This window comes from Nymphaea colorata, chromosome 5 (genome assembly GCF_008831285.2).
Source record: "Nymphaea colorata isolate Beijing-Zhang1983 chromosome 5, ASM883128v2, whole genome shotgun sequence".
Classification (NCBI taxonomy): domain Eukaryota; kingdom Viridiplantae; phylum Streptophyta; class Magnoliopsida; order Nymphaeales; family Nymphaeaceae; genus Nymphaea; species Nymphaea colorata.
The window spans coordinates 1270693-1289060 of NC_045142.1; the positions used below are offsets into that span (position 1 = coordinate 1270693).

An 18368-nucleotide genomic window follows, 5' to 3' on the forward strand; every position below is an offset into this window, starting at 1 on the left:
TCGAAACAGCCCTTAACCCTAGGGTAAGGAGGGGTTTCAGCCGTTTCGGAGTAATTCCCACAAACCCCCAGGACATTCGATCCATCTGTCATATATGAGCAACTACAAACTTTGTGTTGGAATAAATGATTGCAACCCGCACCAACATGACTGAAGGGAGATATCTTTATGGTAGCATAATTAGTTAACTACAATGGCTGACTGAGGAAGGCTTTCTATGCAGTTCAGTTGGGCCTTGGAAGAATTCTTGGAGAATGAAGCACAGGCGTCAAGATACAAAGCTTTTTATTCATTAATGATGGACTATGAAGGCATCACACATTTTTACAATGGGGAAAATCTAGATCTCCCACTCACTAAGCAGTCACTGATGTCTCTATGGCAACACCAGCAGGGTAGCGGACCTTCTCTGCCTTCTCTTTGCCTTCCCAGAGAGCAGGCAGTGCTTCCTTGAGGTTATGGATGTTCTCCAGGCAGAAATCTGCACCTTTTACTCGAGCAGAATTTCCAACCTGCAGAAAATTATCATCCAAACTCCATTGTTACTGCTATCACCTTCTTACACCAAAGTGCACAATGTATTGATTTATCTACCAAGAACTGAAAGTAACTGTACACAAGATAAGAAAGGTTACTTACCAGTACTGTGTTAAGTCCTGCAAGTTTTCCAGACTGGATGTTGCGGACACTGTCGTCAAAGAATATCTGCAAAATGAACCACCTAACCATGAGCTTCATTTCTCTCAAAATAATCGACTCTTCACCCAAACTTTCTTGCTGTTGCGGTGATTATATATTTCACACCATTGATGAGATAAAGCGAACGAATCAGAAAGAAAACAACAATTCATTTTCCTATGCTCATAAAACCGAGTTGCTGCATGACCGCATAAAGCATGCAGTACCTTTTTCAGTCTAATACAATGGATGGTCAGTACTTACTGTCCGGTGAGGATCAACATTGGCTATTTTAATGGCCTGATCGTAGGCATCTTTCATTGGCTTGCACATAACGGGAGTAGCAGGGATCTCGGCGTTGGGCTCCACGGCAAGGATATCAAAAATATCATTTTGGCATTGAAAGCCACAATCTGCGTTCTCATTTGAATCATTCACGTCATTCAGTGTTTCAAAGCATATGATTCCTTCAAAACAGTCTTCCAAACCAAGCCGGTGCAGTGCTTTGGCAGCATGGATCTTATCAGCGTTCGTGAATATCTGCTTCACACAAAAAAAGCTTGTTATTTCTGCAACAAAATTGTCTTAACAGTTGACTTCTCATAAAATTTGGGTCCTTCTTGTATAACAGTATATTAAGAAAAAAGGAAACCACTTAAATGGTGCTAACTTTCTATAAGCCACCCGTTTTCTGTAGACATGGATGCTTTCAAAAGGGAGCAGTCATGGTTCCAAAGAATTGAAAGCCAAAAACCATTTATGCAAGCATGGGTTTACATGGCAAGGTCTAAGCACAAATTTAACCAAGCCCCCGAGATCAATCATGTCTCTTCAACCCACGATGCTTCTAAAGGAAAAGGGGGGAAGCCAAAAGGTACGAAGATAGAAGAAGATTTTTGGTGGCCCCTTTCTGTGGGTAAGGCCGAATGCATCCTACCTAGTTGACGATATTTTTTAAGTAAACTATGTTTCGTTCCCGAATTGAAGACATTCCTCTAGTTTTAAGTTCAATTATTGGCTTCCTACCTAAATGAACTTGTATTTGAAACCAAATACTGCACCAATGGAAATATCAAGCATATTATTTTAAATAGCTTACCAGTTTCCGTACAGGTATACTAAGTAGCAAGCTTCGCAGCACTGGATCTGGTTTGAGTTTGTCATATGGCAACCTTCCGTGTACGTATCTGGAAAAATGAAGAGTAAAAAGGAAATATCAAAACTAAGATACCAGCAAAAATCTGTACTAAAACATTCTGAAATAAAACAGATGTCATGGTACCTGTGATATTCATCGTAGTTAATTTTATAGCCAATAGCCTGCAGAAACAGACGGTTGATAACAATCAGATAGTGGAGAAAAGATGTAAAGCTCCAGAGGAGTATACGGTAGACCAAAATATGCGACAAAGATTGAGCAGCTAGCCAAACAAAAGAAAAGTAAACGAGCATCGGGTAAGGAAAATACCGTAAGGCCTGCCAACGTCGTCCCATACTTTTTATACAATGTGGTTCCCATGTCGGCTATCTTGCTTTCCTCTATTCCAAGCTTTTCAACCATATAATCTGTGTAGCACAACAATTAAAAGTTTCAGGAATAGTTTCCATATTCAGCCATATGAAGCGAGAGTAAACTCTCAAGATAATAAAAAGGAGAGAGAAAGTGGAGGTGCCTATTTTGAAACATAAAAATTATAACTGCACTTGCGTTTACCTTCAATGTTCTTGCGACATGAAGCAGCCAAACCAGAGCTTATTGGATACAGGGTATCATCCAGATCTACCAAACACAACTGAGATAAGTACCATTTCAAGAAAGAAACGGTAAGTATTGGTTCTAAGTTCACTAGATCAAGTGGTCTTACCAAAAAAGAGACAATCATACTTAGGTGTGTGAACGCGCAGGTATTGGTCCTCGTATTCCATATTTTTTCTTACCAACAACTGGTAGGCCAGAGTCACAATGAGTTCCCAAACCAAAATATGTAAAAAATAAAATTAACAGTCATGTGTATAATATAACAAAGCAAGAGCACTAGAAAACATAATTGCCAATAATTAAGTTGCAGCGGTGGCGAAATTGTCAAAGGAGAACAATGCAGCACACCTAATAAACGAAAGGAAAATTCATCTGCATAACCTTATAGGAGTTGCTTTGACAGGAAACCACTTGCATTTCTTCTTTCGCAGTCAAAATTCTAAAGGCAAGACGCCCACAATTACAAGGTCTCTTGACTCTTGAACCTTAAGGTGACGCGCCATGACCAAATGACAAATTTTCGCTTTCAAAGACTGTTATTTCCATGACAACACCTTTGGCCCATTTGCATATTTTCTATTTGTCATAAGCGTCAACTTTGGTAAAGACCAGCGCCTATAGCAGGCCAGGAAGAAGGATGGTTCAACCACCCATGAGATTCCTAATATAAATCGTAGTACCATTTCTAAGTACATGTCTTGGCCCAGCAAACTGCCGAATCTTTCAAACAGAGGGACCGGAGTTTTTGTCCTAAACTAGGATTGCAAGGTGGGCAACACGCAATAGGGGTCAACCGAGAAAGAGGTAGAAATTACTACCATCGATCTAAGAAAGACTACCAATCAGAGACCATGCCTTCCATTACTATGTCTGCTAGAAAAGCTATTCAATTTGAAACAAGGAACTGCCACTGGAGATTTCAAAGCCTGACAAGAACAGGCCAGTTATACGTGGACACAGTTAAATTGGAATTCACATCCACTAATATGTGGTCATGATCAAAATCTCGGCCAAGAAAATTTGGAATTGACATCCACTAATATGTGGTCACGATCAAAATCTCAGCCAAGAAAATTGACAAGGTCAAGAAAGGAAAGGGAAAATAAAAGCAACCGCAAAAGAGCCAAGAAAAAAGAAAACCAATCGTGAAAAAGAAAACTAAAAGCCCCAAAACAAGTAAAAAGAAAAAGATAATGGAGCAGAAAACCTAAAAATCTACAGCCATTTGTGATTTCCTCAGAAATGGAAGATTCACGAAAGCAAGGACGAGTAAACACCACACAGAGAAGGAGAACGAAGGGAAGAAATGGTAAGAAAAAGAGCACTTCGTCCATGAAAAACTTAGAAAAGTGATTCAAATTCGTAAAAAAACAACACCAAACAACACGAATCCCAGAGAAGAAGAGTTCCGCAAATCACTCACGAGCAAATGGTATACCAACGTTATGGTTGCTAGCAACAATATCAGAATACAAGCGAAGAAAAGCATTCTGATCGGTAAATTACCTGAGAAACCAACCGGAACTCTCACTCGGAGAGAGAGAGAGAAAGATGCTGAAGCAATGTCAGAATGAGTACAAAGTTGAAACGCAGAAGGGAGAAAAGTGCGAAAGGGGGGGAGGACGTGAGGAGCGGAGCAGCGCTTATATAGACGACGAACGTGAAGCCGTTGAGGACTCTCTCTCTCTCTCGGTGCAATTTGAAAATGAGGTTATTCTTAGTTGTCCGCCAAAACACCGTCATTTCCATAGAACCACGCATAATTTAACATTTTACAGAATGCCTGAAACCTTTACAAATTACAACCATTAATAAAAAAAGCATGATGATTTATTTTACCATATTTGGTAACGCAAAAACTGCTTGTCTTTTCGGAGGCTTTATATTGCAAAAAGTTTCTGCCATATAAAAATTAAAAAATATTATACAAAAAAATAAACCATCTTATTTTATAATCACCAGCGTTAACTAAAGAAACTATTTTGATTAACTACGTTAAAAATTAGTGGGTACATGAAAATAGAGAAAATACGGGCGGCTCACGCGAAATTTATTTTGAGAGAAAATCAAGACGGCCTACTTTTCCTAATAATAAAGTAAACGAAAAGGAAGTAATAATTATTTTGTGCATCTTTCAGCAAGAAAACGAACTTTCTGGACGCTCTTTCTCATTTTCTCGACACAATAAAAACGCCCTTCGATGTCTCCAGAATAACGATGTCGCCCTTCCGTGCAAGGAACATGCTTGTTCTCGTTGACCGAATGGATCGGATCCGAGAAGAGAATATCCGGTTTGGTACGAAGGTCCTGCATGTTTGTAGATTCTTTAAAATCTTCCCATTTTGTGGCAGACATTCTAGAGCCCCAGACGGCCATGAAATTTTCAAGATCTGTTTTTAGTTATTTATTTGTGAAACTTTTATTAATTTCATAGATAACACAAGTCTCAAAATTGAGCAACAATCAATTGTTCTTGAGAAAGAAAGATGATGGTTCCGTAGCAAGAAGAGTCGCTGAGAATAATTGAACACACCTACCAGTCAATATTGAGCTACGCTCTCTCTCCTCCCCCCCAAGCGGTGCGGCACACCTGGTCAGACAAAGAATGCGAGATGAAGTGTGTCGCTCGTTTGATTCTCGTGGGTGCTACTCATAAAAGATGAGGTAGAGAGAGGTTTCCCTTTCAATTCCTGTCAACTTAATTGAGAGTTACAAAGTAAGACTTGCAAAACAAATTCTTCGTAACTCAATCATCATTTTCGCCTTAAAATTGGTAGATCTTAGAGAAATGAAGAAACTTTAAAACTTATAGATATATAGATATATAGTGGTGTTAGATCCGTCAAGAATCTCAACCTCAACTATTTCATGTATCCACATTAACGATTATAGTAATCTAGAATTGTCTTGTATATTTTTTTCTTGCAACTGCTAGTATAGATATTTTTAGGGGTTGAGGCCACGACCAAATTTGGCAGCTATTCATTTCTCTTTCTCTCTTTGTGTTGTTTATATAGCAGAGGTTAAGCAGACTGCCACCTATGTTAAAAGAAGCACCAAGAAAAATCTAAAAGAAAAAGTTGGATCACACTATCAATGGTCGGTAGGTTTTTTTGTGTTACAATACAATGAGCATACTTGCATGAGCTCCAGATGCCTCATGAATGTGAAAATTAAGAAGTTTGCATTTGTTTTTCTTACATACTTTTTCAACTCTATATCTCGAAATAGAATACATCTAATATGTTTTATGTGATATAAGGTGACATAATGATCCCTGCCACATAGCCCAGCCCAGTTGAGCATTCCCATTTGTTTATGAACAGTGGGTAGTGGCAGAGATAAGAACTTTTGACTGAGAGAGACTAATTCAACAAAATATTAGATCTTTTAAATAGATAACAAAAAGGTTAAGATCAAGCACCATATATAAATAAGTAAACGCTCGAGAAGTAGCTTATATATAAACATGCAAATGTTTGAGTCAACCAACATGCAGAAAAATAACTTTTATGGGACTGTATGGGCAACTGCCCACACAATCCCACATGCCCCCTACTCTTCCTCTAACCACCAAAACGCGGATTACCTCATACATGATTTGGACTCTTATGTTAAGTCACCCAAATTTGGAACGCCAAGAACCATATGTCCCCGGTATAGTGTTTGCTTACTAGCCCTGCTTCAACAAATATAAATGGCTAGATATGGTTTTGATAACTCAAATTTGTGAATTTAGTTTTCAGGCTGCTCCAAATTCGACACAATCCGATTTTAAATGCACCAAATTCCACAGAATCCGATTTTAAATGCATAACCCTTAACTTAAGGGTTGTTTGATGATAGTAATACACTTGTTTCATGAATCTATCTCATTTTTGAATCAGATTCATTGGACATGAATCTATCTCATTTTTGAAGCAGATTCATTGGACAGTAACAGTTTATTAATACTGTCAAACGGCTCCTTATAACAACAAAAAAAAAGGCCAAATGTAAATTGCATTGGAAATTTCCCTTTAGATCCGTGATTACGGTCCAAGGGGGCAGCATTATGTCATCATCAAACACCTTGTAACACAAGAAACCACATAAAAAAATGCAAGAAGCAAGACCAAAAGTCCCAAGCATTATTGTTCAACATAAGGAAACTGCCAACGATGGGGGTTGTGTGGAACTCCAAGCAGTGGCAGCTTTGTAAACGATACTTATGAAAGGGGTATTTTCAAATTAGATAGTTTACCACGTACCTACGTCTGTGGCTTTTTTTAAAGTAACACTACAAATATATTTGGTTTCTAAGTATCATATATGCATAGTCTGCAACTTCCTAGCACTGTTGTTGATCAAATATTTTATCTCGCCAATGTGAAAATTGACCGACTTTAGTGTGGACCTTCATATATACATCAACGTCATCTGATTATATAAATATACACTAATGTTGCCAAAGCAATAATTTTCCTAGATTCTTAGACCCATGATTCTGTGTCATTTTGTCAATGAAGCATTTTTCTACCAACATTTGGAATGGCGTGTGATTAGATTTGCCAGCCCAAATGGACCTGTGGATGGTCGGTTGGTTTGAATACCCCAAAGTCCAGCTGCGTAGAGCACCAGAAAAAGGAAAATCATGACTATGAAATGCTACTAGAATATATATATATATATATAATGGTGACTCTACATATATATAACACAAGAAAGAAAGACGGGCTGCTGTAATCTAGCGTCCCTTTGTGTATGATATATATAGAGTCACCATATTATATACATATATATATATATGAAAGTATAGCTATTTTTAATGGTGAAGAAACCAGTAGGTGCTCTGTGACTTTCGTTCACAGAAAAAAGCCTTGGTTGTTTTCGTTTTTAAAAACTTACGATGTGATGGAAAAGCAACAACACAACTTTAGAGGAACCCACACCATTCTTCGTCCCCAAGAAAAAGAAACCTCCCGCAACTAAAACAAAGAAAATTAGTGGCTGTTGGCACGCAGTTGCTTGTGGGCAAGTATGCACTTCGCCACCTCTCTTTCCTTTGTGTGATCCCCAAACAAACTTTAAATCCGGTGGACGCCACACTAGCCTTTGCCTTTCTCTTCATTCGCTGGAAAACCAGAACACGCCGAGTGATGAATATTTAATCAAATAACAGCAAGAACTTTTAAAGTTGAAACTTTCATATAATTCCTACTACATATCTTAATTCAAAAGGCTATGTTATTGTAAAATGCACGTTTCGAGCATGTTATATGTTCTCTAATAATATTGAGGGACTTGCTTCTCATCCAGGTCTCGAAGCAGGTCTGAACTCTATGGACAGAAAGAAAAAGGATATTGGTTTCAACCTCTCATTGATTCTCCCGAAGTACGTAACTATGCCTCTTCTTTTATGCTATGTGCCCGTCTAGGTGATGCAGGAACAAATGAAATATTGAAAGCAGCTTTCCATTAAATTCGAAGGGGTTGTTTGGCAGCAGGGACAGAGTGTCCCAAACGCCCCAAATATTAGGGAGCTTCATGAAATATTGGAATCAATGTTTCTTGAATCTGACTAATCTTTTGGGCAGGTTTATCAAACAATCACAAAGTATCTTTTCTGCCAAACAATCCCTAATAGTTTTAATTCAACTTGAATTCGATTGGTTAGGATTCAATTACTAAAATGAATTTGAATTTTGGGTGCAACATTTCTTCACTGTCTGACAAACACACAAAAATCCATGTACATGTGAGTCCCCGTCTAATTCAAGGCAGATTAGGTGTCTGATTGGGCCAGATGTCTACCTATGGATGCTGGTCTTGAATCTGCACACTGGACCAAAACCTGATCCGATCAGAGCGGCCTAACGGGGCAAGTTGGCAGCACATCCTAATCCCACTTAGGTCGTGTTTGCTTCAAATTAACATGGACATTAGGCTGTTTGGTCCTGATCAGCTGCCCAATAAGCCTGAACCACGTGGCTCACTCGGATTGACCCGTGCTGGGCCAATTGAATCAAGACAGCTGCTTAGGTTTGATCGCGACGGCGCATATCAGCCAATCCGATACCTAGCCGATGCGTACCAACATAGGCTGAATTTGATGTGAAGATTGTCATTTTGAATACTATAATTGCTTGATCGTGATCGAAATCTAACTGTCAATCTAATTGGCCGATGTAGATTTTAGTGGTTTTGTGTCTACCTTTGGAGCTTGTGTGAATAGTGTTCTCAAAATGATGTGAACCTAATGGACAAGAAAACATGGTGGGTCCAACTCAAGTTTTGTAATATCGAGTGGAAACAAGTCCATATAGATCACATTGTCGACACAGATGTATGATTTTGAAGCTCCAACCTTGCTGTGCCTTATGACATTTTGAGTAGACATTAGTGAACATAACTATCACATTGTTTCATAAGGTTGATGGCTGAACAAGTTTTAGAAAATATCTGGAAAACTTTGTGGCATTTCAGCTGTTTAAAATGGAATATAAAGCAATTGCCATTTTTTCCGTATCTTTTGTAGATATCTCTGATATTTTTTGTTCCCGTCAATCAAAAGGTGAATCACATGACCGAATGGTTCAACCTACACAGGCTGATACATTGCTGCCATGGACACTGATGGACCACACAAATGGGTGGACACAAGAACATCACACGTCAGACAACTGACCTTCATTTTTTTTTTAAAAAAGGCGTGTTTGAATGATCAGACAAAACGTAGCATGAGACGATCAGAAAAGTTTTATCCTGCGTCTCGAAGGACCCCGATCAAGAGAGTGATGAGACACTCGAAACAATTTATCAACTGACTGAATCTCTGAGCCCCTAGGGTCGTTTGATGGGTGGAGAAGCTATCCGGGGTAGCCTTCACCATGAAGGGCTGGATCTCCACGGTAAAATAGCTAGCTCTCTTGTATTTTGTGACTTTTTTCACTAGAAAAGTTTTCTTCCCTCTCCCATGTTTGATGGCCCAAAGCAAAGGCGAAGCCAGGGGGTTGGCAGGGGCCATAGCCCCAGTGAGATTTTTGAAAAATAAACTATTTTGGCTTCTGAACAAATTCTGAAAAAATCAGTGTCCCCAGTGACTCTTTTTTTTAAACTTTATTATGGGCACCAACACGAGCACTGGTCACATAACCTTATCTGCTGCGCAAACCTTCTTGGGAGCAGAAGTATATACTTGTTCTGCAAGAAAATATGTTGGTCTCTTCTCATAAACAATTAAGGGGTTCCAACCAATCCTTTCTAAAGAATTAGATAGTTTTCCCAAGCAGGCCTTCTATTTGGTAGGTAATACCGATGAAGCAACCACTAAGGCTATGAACTTAAGAAGTGGAGGGCAAATTAACGAAACGACCCTGGATCTTTCATATCACTACCACTATTGTGAACCAATGGCTGAGACGATAGCCAAGGGAGGTGCAGTAGCTGTTCTAAACTGCAATTTCTCAGACCTGCACTTCACGTAAAGCCCACTCCAACCAGAACTCCAGGTAATCCACCAGGCGACCTGATCTTCACTCATTTACCTTGCTTTACATACACGTATGACACTCAGATGCATATTTAGGAGATAAAATTAACTGCAAATACCCAATAAAGCTTGTAATAACTTTTACATGCTTTTGTTAAATGCATTCAAAGAAAGCATGTTCTCCATTGGTCTGAATCAAACGACATAGCTGTCATTTTTTTTTTTATGGGTTCTTCGTGAGGGCACCTACGGGTGCTTAACTTGCCGAGTGCTTCTTCCCTAACGCAAAGCTTTGCGAGATCCAAATGTGCACAACTGTAAAGGTGCAAGACAGAAGCATGGGCCAGAACACAAAATATCAAGTCAAACTATGATTTAAATCGACAACAATCTCCACATATGATCCTCTTGTATACAAAGGCAGCACAGGATAACAACCTTGACATATGATCCTCCTGTATAATGAATAGAATCAGACAAGGATACAGAAATCGATACCCGTAGACAACTTTGTGGATCAATAAGCCATGAAACTTTCGAATGTCGGCATTAGTGCTAAAATATAATATCGGAACATCGCTAAGATCCCAAGGCTAAGAACTTTACATTCTTCTCCAGAGCTATGGCATTGAATATACCTCCCTTAGACTCTTGCAATGTACTTTGGGATCAAATATTACTCCAAAGTATTTAGTGGTATAAGGTCCCTGGTCTAACTAACATTAGGATTATTTTCGGTACAACACACATCTATCTCCTCAGTTTTTCATTTTTCTAGACAATGTTAAGATATCAGAACAACAAAAGAGACCGTTGGGCAATTTTTTTCCAGTAGCATGACCATCGGTAGATAGTGAGAGAAGAGCATACCCTCTTTGACAACGGAAGCTAAAAGGCATCTCTCCACACCATGAGGCTTGACAAAGTTGCTTCCTAAGGAAAAGCATACCAACAAGAGTGAAAAGGAAATGCCAAGACAAAGGTATAAGTCAATTATTTAGAAATTGCATTACATCGAGTGCTCATTAACGCTTCCCTACCAGTTTTACCTATGACATTACTGCAAAATGCAAACGTTACAAGGAAGCCCTCATCGAAGCTCACATTCTCCAAATTACTGTCAACTGATGCAGGCTTAAAATTATTGGTGCACATAGGATAAAAAAAGGGCCTATCATGCCTTGATACAAGAAAAATCATCAGCCTCGGCAGGTAGAAAGAAACCTCGTGAAGGAAGAAATCTTCAGTCAATTACTGATTGCTGCCTGCTTCCTCAGAAGAAATGTGTCCTGTGTCTGTAAAAGACATGAAAAAACAGATCATTAAACTAGGAAGGAGAGAGAAGAAACTAGAAAGCAAGCAGCGGCTACCTTCTCCATCGGCAGGAGCATAAGCAGATCTCCTTGATCGTACTTCTTGGTGAGGCGTAGGCTACAGAACAAAATACATGTTCAAGGGACTTGATATAACCAAAACAAGTGCAAAATAATCCAACAATATTAAAATAAGCTCCGATAAAATAAGCTCCAAGTCCCAAGGATCATTCTAACAAATTATTGAAGTTTGTTCATATGCACTTTCAGATGTCTAGTGCACCAGCAGCATAATGTCAGATAGAAGTTGACTGGAAGCACAGAAACTATCAAGGAGTAACAATACAGTAAAAAACTCAAGTGAGCATAGAGATGAAATGTTCGCCAATATCTTCTGCCCTTGTTCTATTATCCAGAAAGAGCATGCTTGTGGCCATTTCTCTTACTTATCCTCCTATCTCTACCACAAAACACAATCACAAACAAGCACATTTCATCAGAAAAACAAGGAAGCTTTCATTTGATTCTGATCTAATCGACCAGTGCAAAATTCAGAAAAAATTGACTTGAAGCACACAATCGAGCTTCTTGTTCATGGAAAGAAGAGAATTTTGGAACTTTTCAGTTTAGAAATTTTGCAATTGGTTTCTCAAAGAAAAAAACGTGCTCTCAGCTGTTTAAATGCAAAACATGGACACCTATGATCTCATAGTTCTGTTTATGAACTAAAAAGGACTACCAAGAAATCGGCTTGTATATACCTGAAGTTTTGGCCGTAGAGCTTCCAGTGGTCCCTTAGGTGCTCCTTGCTGTCATTTTTAAAACATTAGACAGCTAATTTACCACCAAAGGTATCTACCAAAGACAAGGAACAAAAAATACCTTTCCCAAAGCCCAATCAGCAGAATCAAAGAAGGCACGTTCATGGTCCTGGTTAAGAAAGAACAAGTCAAGTCAAAGTATTTCTAGTCTTGTCCAGAAAATAAAAATGGCCACCCTGTGCCAGATGAAATCACACAGACATGTAAATATGCTATATTTAGATCCTAAGAACTGAACTGCAAATTAGAAGTACCTTGGAAATCAATGGAGGCTTCTTGGGTAAAATCCCTCCGTACTTTTTCTTGAGCATTGCCTCCTATACAAGGAAGATATTTAAGCTGAAATCATAGAAAATACCTTTGCCAGGCCACAAACAAATAAATAGATAATATAAGAAACAACACATAAGGGATATTCTAAGAACCTATAAATCATACCTCATCAAAATTAGGGGTTGTATCAGGCTCATTATCTTTGTTCGCTGTCAGGTCAGTGCCCTCAGTGCCTTCTAGATGTTCCTTTTCATTGGTATCGACATCCTTTACAGAAGACATGCTGTGTTTGCCTTATTGAACTAGATAGCAGCATGTGCAAGAAACTGAGTTACATTTGATGCCCAAACAAAGATAGAGCAAGATCTCAAATAATTGAAGCAAAAAATTACACTGGAGACTGCGATGAATCAAGAGGAACAGGGAATTGTATAAATAATTGGCTAGATTGGAGGCATGCCCGCCAATCCAGCTTCGAAGCCACCACAAGAACAATGGAGAGACAGAAATTTCAGATGTCTATTGGCAACTTTTCAGAGAATTATATAAATAATTGGCAATCATTTATTCAGAAAGCTTCAAGTACGCCATGGAAACAATAAAAAAATCATAGGTAGCAGAAACATACAGAATAAGAGGAAAAATATATATTAAGTTTATACATTCCAGAGATCAGAAACTAAATTTCCACGTAACAACTGCATTCTACTTGGTTTGGATGACCACACGGTACCACAACACAAGATTTTAAAAAATCTCACGATATTTATGAGAAAAAGAAGTAAGACAAAAAAAATCAGGAAAATATTGTGAGATTTTGACAATCTCTGCAAAAATTAAAATCTTGTGATAAAACGTAAAAAAAAAAGCAAAACATTACCATACAATCCTCAAAAATACCTGAGAAAAAAGGTCTCATTTTTAATCAAAACTATGTGAGAAAAAACTCGCTGATATTTTCCCAAGAATGATATTTGTGACAATGGTTTAGGTATATCTGGTAATGGTTCATTAGAATGATAGCTTGTAAGCAGGATCACTGAAAGCAATTGTTGTTTGTGTTAAAAATTAGGAAAAGTCAAACCCTTATGGACTGCACTATATAAGTTCCTAATTTTTTTTGGTTGAAGTGAAATGTAATGCCTGCTTCAAATCATATCAAGGATTCAGATCCCAACTTAATTTAAGCACCGGTCATGAAGACTAATACCCAGAAGAATGATTTCAGTTCAATAAGCTGCATCATAGCATAAATGAAACAAGTAATGTGTAGAGACTGCAAGGATGGAAGCACATATTAAGAGGTAAGAATTATCCTCCTTTCACTAATGGGCGCTGCTATAGATGGCATGCAGCTCAAGAATATTTCTTCGTCATCAAGTAACTCACTGGAATTCTGAACAATACTCTGAATTGCTAGTCAATCATAAGCACATAAGATCAACATAGACATTCCTGAACGACTCAATAATCTAGCACCCTTGCAAATGGTTCTTACATATGTCCATAACAAGTGATTGAGACCAATTCATACATGAGCAACAAAATTAGTCCTACAGATCCTAGGACAACTCTGATATTGTCAATCTAAAACCGGAATACTGAAGAAGAATGTGACTCAAAGATGAATTTTCACCAATGAAGCCCAACAGGGAGTTTAACTCCCACACTCGACATGCAGAACGATAATTTGTTCTATATATCACTAGGCAAGGCATCACATAGAACTGAGTGGAAAAGTCAACAAAACAGCTAAATTTCAATTTGCAGCTACAGTGAAGAGAAATGAACATTTTGAAGCAGTAAGAGATCTATTTTTCTATTTTCTTGTACAGGTAGTTCATGATCCTAAACTAAAGAAAACAGATCCAAAAAAAGAAGAAGAAGAAGAAGAAGAAGTGTACAAAAGTTAAAGCCTCCAGTAAAATCAGTTCCTTCTATTCACATCTCATATAAGTGAATCAATTTCAGATACGAAAGTAGCACAATAGTTAAGCAATAGGGTTATAGAACTAGAAGAAGAAGCATAGTTTCCAATCAGTAATCGCGAACTGAAAAAAAAAAGCTAAAAAATACAAGAAACAGTGTCTACGCACGCCAAATATACCAAAGAACCACAGCTCTTCCATTATAAGAGATATCTGTAATAGGAAATGCACAAAGTACAACATACTCAATTCATAAAGAACGAGAAATAAAATCTATAAAGACTGGAAGAGAAACTTAGATCTAAGACAATATTCAAAAGATATTACTATATTAAGCTTAAATATCCCAGAAACAAAAAATTCGAATGTCTTCTGCTACAAGCCTACAACGAACTACACATCAAGAGAAACACTTAAAAGATTGTGCCGCAAATCAAGTTCGGTTTCTAGTCGAACTCAAAAGACCTAGATCCAAGATCAACAGCAACAGAATTTTACATCCTCAAAGCGAAAAAAAAAAAAAACCAAAACAAAACTCCATTTCAGCCAAGATTCCCAGTATCATTGCTCAAACAACACAAACAAACTTGAAACTCGCAGATCGCACTCCAAGAACCCCCAAGAAAATCATGTTCCGACCATTTCCAAGCAATGATCACGAGAAAGATTTGCAAGCAAAGAACTAAAGCATCACGAGTCAACCGAAATCCTCACAGATAAAGATTTAAACGCGAGAATTGAGAGGGAACAAAGCCAATCACCCCGCACGAACGGTACTCACCTCGATCGAATCGGCAAACACGCAGTGGATCGAAAGCCTCACAAAAGAGTCAAAGAATCGGTGACGCGACAGAAGATCAACCTAAGGCGAGAGACGGGCAGCGCTCTGGCGCAGAGGAAGAAGAGCGGATGTGAGGCTGAGGCAGATCGATGAGGATCAATGGATGGAGGGAGAGATCAGGGGTTAAATAGAAGAAGCCGTTGAGGGACACGGACACCTCCCTCCCTCTCTCTCTCTCCCCCACTCTGTCTCTGGATTGCATAAAACTGACGCGGAGAGGCATGCGGCTGCCGCCTAACCTTTTGAAAATATCGTTATTTTATTGATTCCGTACCCTCACAAAGCCACCGCAAATTAAAAATAGAAGACGATATTTTGGCATGGGTTTGGACGACGTTAACTTCGGTTTTTATCAACATTATATCGCCAGAAAATCGAAACGGTAAGAGGGACGATATTATCCTTTTATAATATCGGTACATCTAGGCGCTTATTTACTAACCCACCCTAGTTGATACTATATTATTAATAATAATGATACAGACATCAGATACCGTTTGAAATTCCATATTTTGATAACAGCTCAATAATGCACTTTTTGGGGGGCACTTGGCAACCATACAAATATCTTGTTGTTGCATGCACTTGTCAAATTCATATAACATTATAATAATATTTCATGAATCTGTCCTAATTTTTAGAGCCCATACATCGAACAATAACATGATTTGAGGTTGGTAGATTAGATCTAAACCCATCTAAATCTTAAACTCATGGATATGTCTTTCGACCCTCGCTGCCCAAAGACCACAAACCTACAGTTTTCCGCGAGTCAGATATTAGATTGCATAAAAGATTTGAGATCTGAGACTATCAAGCACAAGCACAGCATATTTCAATGCTTTCTTTGTCTATAACAAAGTGAGAAAGTAATGTGGTAAACAACAAAAGTAGAACATTTATTCAAGGCCTCCAAGTTGACCCCCTTGACATTTTTCTCCCACCACATGCTCCCCACATGTTGGTGGCGCATATTTGAAGGCTTAAAAGATGAGAATCATTGGTGAATAATATTCTAGTCTAAGTCTTGATTCTAAACCCAGCATTGTCCTGCTTTATCTTCAAAAAGATATGCTATGAAATCTAAAACCATATTGCAAACCTGAAATCCAGACTCTTGGATTTGTATCAATCCATCGAACATATTCTCAAAGATTTTAGACCGTCTGTGTAATTACACAGCTACAGTTCACAAACTGTTGTACCATCAGAGTTGAGTTTATGGTGTTACACACTCTTTGTCTTTATGGTTCTAAGACATAAATTGTCCAATCCAACCTCATTTATGAATTCGATACTATTTACTTAACTTGTCGACAAGGTTTAATCAGCCTAGACTGAAGCATAGGGAAAACCAACGGCTTTTAGTTCATGAAAGTGAAACCATTTTATAAGTTCACCAATCATGTTTGGCTCGACTTTAGTGCATCAAATGACGGCTTTCTTTTTCTGCAACTACAGTTTGTTAAAGTAAGGGCCGACCATCATAGTTTGAACTGATTTTTTTTTTTGAAAATTGATTTTTCATTACTATGTGAGTATATATATATATAAACTCAAATGTTTGTACTATGCTCTGTTCTGGCTCTATCTCACGGGGGACGGTGAGAAGAAGGCAGGGACAAAAAGGTGGAGGGGACCCTGACCAATCTTTCGTCACAGTAAGGGAAAAGGTGAGGCGGAGAGTGCAGATACGGCTCCGTGCTTGGCACCTGAATATATAACCAGACGACACACTTTTTGTCATCACAGAGAACAATTATTGCCTTCTCCATCTCAAAAAGAAGAGAAAGAAAGGAAAAGTGAGTTGATGCCGTCCTTCATGAGAATTGAGAACATGAACGTCAGCAGACTTTTCTTTTCTTTAAGTTTTTAGATATCTTTTTGAAATTTTTTGGTACTTTAAGTTTTTGAACAAATTTGGGTGTCGATAGTTTATGTTTCAGATGCTTAGTCACTATTATGGTGACAGAAGAGGGGGAAGGACCCAAGTGGGTTAGCATAGTAGGGGCCATCCGTGAGGCATCATGTGAGCAATCATGGTTTGCCTTCACCAGGACAGCTAATTTGGCGTGCCTCTGTGCAGGACCGAACTAATTCAAGAATGGCCACCTTGAGCGGCTTGGTACGTCAAGCACTTGGCTCCGAGCTCCCCAACCAGTTCCAATAAAGCTGAAGGTGGGCTCAGCTAGCCCTGCACGAACCTTTGATAGAAAGAATGAAGGCCTTCACTGTTCACCTCAGATTTTGAGCTCAATGACAGCCCATTTTCGTTGAACTCGTTTAAGCAGCTCAGCTTTAGCCAAATATGATGGAAATAATCAGATCTAACAGAAATTTCTTCTAAAGCACCTAACCGAGACTTCTGAAGTTGAGCATGTTTTCCGTAAAACGATCAAATGAAGCTACGTCTGGCTCGTTGCAGGACGTAAATGAAGAAAAATTGAGCTCATGTCCACAGATTTTTTTTTTTTCTTTTCAAATGGCTATAAACCGAGAGGTCAGCTCCTTATCACGTCAAAAAAAAAGGACGAAATGAGAAGATTCCATGTCGAATCTAAAGAAGGCAATGTCGCTATGATCTCATACGAGTGAACTGCAATCGTCACCCATGTGGTAGACTGGCTCAGCCTTACAAAATCGCTTCACTGATATAGAAAAAAACAAGGAAGCTCACTACAAACATTTTTAAGAAGCATTATGAGGGTTAGGGAGGGCCCATGGGCCAAACTTAGAATGAGATCATCCTGATGACTCCACTCATACCACCTCATGGCTTCTTCAAAGCTAAGAATGACCAAAATCAATCCAGTAATTTGTTGGCATTTAGGCTTCCAATGACCATTCCTTAGCCTTGAACCCATCAAGCTTTAGAAAATCAATCCTCAACTTAAACTAAGGTAATTAGGCCATTCGTCTTGCATGAATGCAAGGCCCTAACAATATCATGTGAGCGGGTTCCCTCAAGTGTCCTTTGGCAAATGGAACACTTTGTAAGTTCTTCATGAATTACACTTAAAAACTGAAGCAAATTCATTAACAGCTAATTCTAGTGTTTCATGAATCTACCCCTATTTGTAAAGTAGATTAATGAAGCACTCACATAATGTTCCAACTACAAAACAACCCCTAAGTATCATGTGAGCAATCCAATCTTAAACATGGGGGATTCCTATACAACTTTTCTTTAAAAATAAAAATTTGAGATCATATGAACCGAAATTTTCTTATCCGCTGCTTCGGTAATATTAATTCTATATAGCATCATCTTAACCGATTTCAGC

At 38.5% G+C, this 18368-nt stretch overlaps 2 protein-coding genes across 2 annotated transcripts; both read right to left on the reverse strand.

Moving 5' to 3' along the window:
• Window positions 1-268: 268 nt before the first annotated feature.
• LOC116255322 (uncharacterized protein C24B11.05-like) lies at window positions 269-4099 on the reverse strand. Its single transcript, XM_031631126.2, has 9 exons — window positions 3944-4099; window positions 2544-2622; window positions 2393-2458; window positions 2147-2244; window positions 1961-1998; window positions 1778-1865; window positions 943-1218; window positions 640-705; window positions 269-512 (listed from the first exon to the last, which is right to left on the reverse strand). Exons 2-9 carry the CDS (start codon window positions 2602-2604, stop codon window positions 357-359), a joined length of 849 nt encoding a protein of 282 aa, XP_031486986.1. The 5' UTR covers window positions 2605-2622; window positions 3944-4099; the 3' UTR covers window positions 269-356.
• A 6778-nt stretch (window positions 4100-10877) lies between these two features.
• On the reverse strand, window positions 10878-15291 carry LOC116254942 (uncharacterized). The gene is made up of 7 exons (XM_031630612.2): window positions 15025-15291; window positions 12481-12617; window positions 12297-12359; window positions 12104-12151; window positions 11983-12030; window positions 11279-11339; window positions 10878-11203 (listed from the first exon to the last, which is right to left on the reverse strand). The coding sequence occupies exons 2-7, from the start codon at window positions 12595-12597 to the stop codon at window positions 11160-11162; spliced, it is 381 nt and encodes a 126-aa protein (XP_031486472.1). The 5' UTR covers window positions 12598-12617; window positions 15025-15291; the 3' UTR covers window positions 10878-11159.
• Window positions 15292-18368: the final 3077 nt, after the last annotated feature.